The sequence below is a fragment of the Zingiber officinale genome, chromosome 9A, assembly GCF_018446385.1.
Source record: "Zingiber officinale cultivar Zhangliang chromosome 9A, Zo_v1.1, whole genome shotgun sequence".
Classification (NCBI taxonomy): Eukaryota; Viridiplantae; Streptophyta; class Magnoliopsida; order Zingiberales; family Zingiberaceae; genus Zingiber; species Zingiber officinale.
In genome coordinates, this window is record NC_056002.1 from 93,839,206 (window position 1) to 93,845,363 (window position 6,158).

Below are 6,158 nucleotides of genomic sequence, written 5' to 3' on the forward strand. Positions count from 1 at the left end.
GCTAAGTTGACAGCCCAGGAAGCAGAGCTGCAGGCCCTAAGGGAGGAACTGTCCCAGTCTCGGGCGACTCTAGCGGGAGTGTCTACCGCTTTGTCAACCTATCAGGAGGGAGAAGAAGCTCGTTGCCTGCGAAGTCGAACGTCGTATCTGACTTCCCCCGAATTTCTATCCCAGGCTGGGGCACGCTTTGCCATGACCGTGCCATACACGGCGGCGGGAGTTATCAGGCAACTGAACGCGCAGGGCTTCTTGAGCTCCATCCCCGCGGCAGATTTCTTGAATCATAACCTAATTATTCAAGGCCTTCCGGATGAGATTTTTGCTCCTTTCAAATGATCTGTACTAGCCACTTAAACTGGGAACTCGTTACATGTACATATGTCTTTTCGAGTTTTCATTTGACTATCTTACTGCTTCTACGCCCCTCGTTTGATCCAGCCTACGCCCACAAAGCCAGCCCCTTCAAACTTGATAGGGCCGTAGGTAATTAGCACTCCAAGGTCGATCCAACTTCCTTCCTTGAGCATCTTGTAAATAATAGTCTCCTGATGCCAATTTCTTGATAACCTTGTATGGTCCATCCCATTGAGGAGCCAACTTCGTTACTTCCCCTAAGGGCTTTATCTGCTTCCAGACCAGATCACCTTCTCCGAAGAATCGAGGGATCACCTTCCTATTATAGTTCTGTCTCATCCTCTGTCTGTAGGCTTCCAACCTGGCAGCTGCTTGCTCACGAATTTCGCTGATGAAATCCAGTTCAGCCAGCCGCCGCTCGGTGTTTTCTCCATCGTACATCATCCTTCTTACAGAAGGTATCCCGACCTCCAGAGGAACCTCCGCTTCATTACCATAGACCAGATGGAAGGGTGTCAGACCTGTGCTCTCTCGGGGCGTCGTATGGTAGGCCCACAAAATGCCTGGGAGCTCATCTACCCAGCTGCCTCCCATGTGATCCAGCTTGACTTTAAGCCCGCGTACTATCTCCCGATTGACCACCTCGGTCTGACCATTACTTTGAGGATGAGCCACTGAGGTGAAGGCCTGAGTTATGCCGAACCCCTTGCACCAATTCTGTATCCTGTGTCCCTGGAATTGTCGGCCATTATCCGATACCAACTTGTGAGGTAAGCCAAATCTGCAAAAGATATTTTTCCATAGGAACTGGATCACCGCATCTTCAGTGATTCTGGCTAAAGCTTCTGCTTCTACCCACTTAGAGAAGTAGTCTACTGCTACCAACAAGAAGCGCCTCTGCCGGTAGCCATCGGGAAAGGCCCCACGATATCCATACCCCATTGGTCGAAAGGGCAGGATACTGTAGAAGTTCTCAGCAGCTCTGTAGGCCTGTGCGTCAGGCTCTGGTACTTCTGGCATGATAGACAAGTATTCACCAACCTCTGTGCGTCCTTCTGCAAGGTAGGCCAGAAATAACCAGCTAGCAATACCTTCCGAGCCAGCGTTCTTCCCCCGGCGTGATTACCACAGCACCCCGAATGTATCTCTCGCAAGGCCTGGTCCGCTTCCTCCATATTCAGGCACTTGAGTAGAGGCCTGGAGAAAGACCTTTTGTACAGCTGATCCCCAATCATTGCATAAGAGTGGGCTTGCCTCCTGATCATACGCGCTTCTTCAGGGCTGGTGGGTAGGGCTCCTTGTTGAAGAAAGCTCATTATGGGCGCCCTCCAATCAATTACTTCTCCCACGTTATTCTGTAAATCTATCTGGGCTACAAGGAAGGTCTGCGCTATAGATCGGTCGATCGTCCATGTACTCAGGGAACTAGCCATTTTAGCCAACTCATCCGCTCTTTCATTTTCAGTTCTAGGAATCTTTGTGACTGTGATCTCCTTGAATTCTCCCTTCATCTTTTCATAAGCCTCCTTATAAACTTGCATCCTCTCGCTATTCACCCCAAATTGCCCGGTTGTCTGCTGAGTTACCAGCTGGGAATCGGAATGTATGATGACTCGACTCGCCCCCACATGCCGAGCCGCTTGCAGGCCTGTTAGTAGAGCTTCATATTCTGCCTCATTGTTGGTAGCTCTGAAACTTAACCGCACGACCAACTGCATGATATCTCCTTGTGGGGATATGAGTAGTGCTCCTACACCACTCCCACAATGGTTAGCCGACCCGTCCACGTAGATTTTCCAGACCTCTTCTGAGTCCGCTGGGTATACTTCTGTCAGGAAATCCGCCAGAGCCTGTGCTTTGATTGCGGTTCGAGGCTGATATTGTATGTCATACTCCCCTAGCTCAGTTGCCCACTTGATAAGCTGGCCCGCCACTTCTACCTTGGTGAGAGCTCGGCCCATTGTACTGTTCGTCAAGACGGTAATGGGGTGCGCCAAGAAATACGGTCGGAGACGCCGAGCCATGAGAACAAGTCCATAGACCAACTTCTCCAGGGCCGTATACCGAGACTCAGCCCCCTTCAATAGATGACTGAAAAAATACACTGGCCGTTGTATATTGTCCTGCTCTTTAACCAGTACCGCCCCCACGGCCTCGGGGGTAGCTGACAAGTAGACCCAAAGAGGTTCTCCCACAATAGGCTTAAACAGCGATGGCAAAGACTCCAGGTACTGCTTCAGCTCTTCAAAGGCCTGTGTGCATTCTTCCGTCCACTGAAACTTGGCCGCTTTCCTGAGCACTTTGAAAAAGGGCGCCGCTCTATCTGCGGATTTGGAGATAAATCGGGACAGGGCTGTTATCCTGCCGACCAGCTTCTGCGTCTCCTTCAGATTTTGAGGGACCTGCATGTTCCGAAGGGCTTGCACTTTCTCAGGGTTGGCCTCTATCCCTCGTTCGGTCACCAGATAACCCAGGAACTTCCCTCCTTTGGCCCCGAACAGACATTTCAAGGGATTCAGCTTCACCCCATATTGCCTCAGAGTCCCACAAGTTTCTTCTATATCCTTTATCAGACTGGACGCCAGAGGGGACTTGATCAGGATGTCATCAACATAAACCTCTACATTCCGCCCGATCTGAGCCCGAAAGACTTTGTCCATCATCCTTTGGTAGGTAGCCCCAGCGTTCCGGAGTCCGAATGGTATGACGGTATAGCAGAAAGTACCGTCAGCCGTTATGAAGTTGACCTTCTCCTGGTCTTCCTGGGCTAAGGGTATTTGATGATATCCCTGATAAGCGTCCATCATGCATATCCTTTCACAACCAGCTGATGAGTCCACTACCTGATCGATACGCGGGAGCGGATAACAGTCTTTTGGAGTGACCTTGTTGAGGTCGCGAAAGTCTATGCACACCCTCCACTTGTTGTTTGGCTTCTTTACCAACACGACGTTAGAGAGCCAGGACGGGAACTGACTCCTGACGTGTCTAACCTTCGTGGAGCCGCTCTACTCACGGATAATTTTATTCTGCCACAGGAAGTTTCTCTTCTTCCGCTTGACCGGCTTAGCCTCGCATAATATGCACTTTGTGCTAGGCTACTCGGTCTCGACCCCTGCAACTCCTCCGTGACCAAGCAAAGACGCCTTGCCATGACGCAGACATCAGATTAGCCCTCCTTAAGCTCCGAGGTAAGTCATCGCAGCGAGTGATGCCTCCTGATGCAATGTGTAGCTGAACCTCCTCCCAAGAAATCGGTTCTTCAAAGGATAGGTAGCGGTTCCTCTTGGATAGCGTATTCCCCATCTTGCGTCCTCCGCTTTTGCGCTACTGACCATGTCTATGTAGGCTACTTAGACGCTTTCGCCCTTGACCTCCCGACCGCTCACGACCGAACTTGATCTTCCGTGAACGTGGAAACGGCAGCCTGAACTCATGCGTGGCCTTCCTGTGATAACGCTAGGAAGAAGGCGAATCCACCACAATGAAAGTGCTCCTCCGCTGCAGACATCGGCTCAGTGCCCATGGAAATGGCCACCTGATCTGACCCATGGCTTGACTTCATTACCGTGAACCCGCATAAGGAAGTGGTTACAGGTCGAGCTCAGCAAGGCCGATCCGCATCTCCTCAAACGCAATTGAATAAATGTTGACCGAGCCCCAGATCCACAAAGACCCGAGCCACTCGGCTATTAGCAATAACGGCCCTGATTATGAGGGCGCCATCGTGGGGCAGCTCTAAACCCTCCAAGTCTTGGGGCCCGAAGCCGAGGACAGGACCAGATGCCTGCTCGTAGCTGCATCCCACGACCCCCACATATAGTCGCCGGCGATGTGCTTTACGAGCCCGGCCTGAGTCCCCGTCAGTGGGCCCTCCTGAGATCATACCGATCTCTCGCACAGCCACGTTGCCCCGATTATCAAGTTCTCCGGCTTCTCTTCGGTCTTCGTCGGGGCCAACTTGGTTAGATGGGCCAGTTAGGTCGGGCCGGGCCTTTCTTATTTCTAGATAAATGTTTATACCAAAAGCTAGGCTTTTAGTATACACTCTAACAGATATGTGCAATATGGTGCTCCCCTTGGTCCAGGCCTGGGCGCTTGTATGGCGGCGACTCGCGGAGCTGGTCTGGCTCCCTGCGCGGGCTGGGGGGCAGGCCTTGGCTGAATGCGCTGGAAGGGCTGGGGTGGCTGGGGTGCTCTTCTTTCAGGTCGGTTGCCTGATGCCATCGTCTTCTCGGCTTTCCGCCTGGCGGCCTGCGCTTCCTCCACTTTGATGTAGCACGAGGCTTTCTCTACCATGTCGTCAAAACTCCGGGCGGGGTTTTTGATGAGATCTCTGAAGAATTCCCCTTCTCGCAATCCGTGGGAGAAGGCGCTCATCAGTATCTCAGAGGTGGCAGAGGGGACGTCGTTGGCTACCTGACTGAATCGATTGATGTAGCTTCGCAGGGGCTCAGTTGACTCCTGCTTGAGAGCAAAAAGACAATGGTCGGTTTTCTGGTACTTACGACTGCTGGCGAAACGGCGTAGGAAGGCCGTTTTGAAGTCCCTGAAGCAACTGATGGATTCTGGGGGCAATCCATCGAACCACTTTTGCGCCGATCCAGACAGAGTGTGCAGGAAGACTCGGCATTTGACGGCATCGCTATATTGATACAATATAGCCGCGTTCTTGAACTTTCTCAGATGCTCTTCTGGGTCCTTGCTCCCATCATATTCTCCAATGTTTGGGGCTCGGTAACCCCTCGGCAAGCTTTCTTTTAAGATCTGGTCAGAGAAAGGTACCTTATCGTCAGGATCTTCGGGCAGGTCTTCAGCCAGGATCACGACCTTCCCCTTTCCTGAATCCCGAGGCGGGTGTAGAGAGCTTTCCGCCACTGAGGCTGGCGGCTCCTCCTTCTTGGGCTCGCGGAATGAAGCACGTGGAAGTTCTTCCGGCTGCTTCCTCTTTGAGCTCCTGTCGGAAGCGGGAGCTAGTTCTTTGGATGCCTCAGGGGCTAGGCGGGGTCGTGAAACTGTGCCTTGTCTTTCGGAGGCGGCTTGCTTCCTAACCTCCTTGAAAAGCTCGTATTCCCCCGCAGTCATAGTCACGTTGATCCTCCGGCTAGAGCTTCGACCGGAGTCCTCCATCTTCACGCTCCGGAACAGGCTCTTGTGTTCCCACAGACGGCGCCAAATTTGATCCCGTCCGAAACCGAGCCTGACAGAGGCGTCGCGGTGGATCAAGGCTGACGGAAGTCGCGATGCAGCCCACGGTGGTCGACGCCAGACCTCACAGACACTCGACGATCTCCTCTCACGTTAGGGACCAAACCTGTGGAAAGTCCCGGATCAGCCCTCCGACTCAAGTCAGTCCTTTTTCCCGTAAAGAACAGAGAAGCGTAGGGAAAAAGCTAGGAAAGAAGTGACGAGAGTGTGTGCAGTGCACTGACGAGGGATTTCTCCCTTTATCCGCTCCTCCGCTAGAACCCGCCTCCCGCTGAAATGTTGACGCCTTGTCCTCTAGTCATGGACACCGTCCGCCTATTTGTTGTGAAAGCATCTTTCTGTTTAGGAACCTTCGCCTTGTCCTGTAGTGAGAGATAGCTGGCAGGCTACTACGCTACGAGGGCATCTTTTCGTTTCAGGAACCTTCGCCTTCGCCGCATTGTTGGTATGTAATGATTACCCCTGACGGACCGCTGAGATTCTCCGCTCCCGTATTACTTAGCTCCTCCGATTCATGTGCCCCGCACCAGCCTGCACCTGTGGTTCGCATTTCCGTGCCTCCCACTCGCAGACCTGCAGCCCTAACTGTCTAGACA

General features: G+C 52.6%; 1 protein-coding gene across 1 annotated transcript; it reads right to left on the reverse strand.

Annotated features, from left to right (window-relative positions):
* Window positions 1-1,046: 1,046 nt before the first annotated feature.
* Window positions 1,047-5,439, reverse strand: LOC122019334. Its single transcript, XM_042576811.1, has 3 exons — window positions 5,140-5,439; window positions 1,772-2,204; window positions 1,047-1,135 (listed from the first exon to the last, which is right to left on the reverse strand). The coding sequence occupies exons 1-3, from the start codon at window positions 5,437-5,439 to the stop codon at window positions 1,047-1,049; spliced, it is 822 nt and encodes a 273-aa protein (XP_042432745.1).
* Window positions 5,440-6,158: the final 719 nt, after the last annotated feature.

Excerpts from the sequence above, each read along its gene's own strand:
- LOC122019334 (XM_042576811.1), bottom strand. The coding sequence starts at position 5,439 with ATGACTGCGGGGGAATACGAGCTTTTCAAGGAGGTTAGGAAGCAAGCC. Across the intron at positions 2,205-5,139 it reads CCGAAGATCCTGACGATAAG|GCTCTGGCGGATTTCCTGAC; the intron begins GTACCTTTCTCT and ends ATCAAAGCACAG. Across the intron at positions 1,136-1,771 it reads TAAAATGGCTAGTTCCCTGA|ATTTGGCTTACCTCACAAGT; the intron begins GTACATGGACGA and ends TATCTTTTGCAG.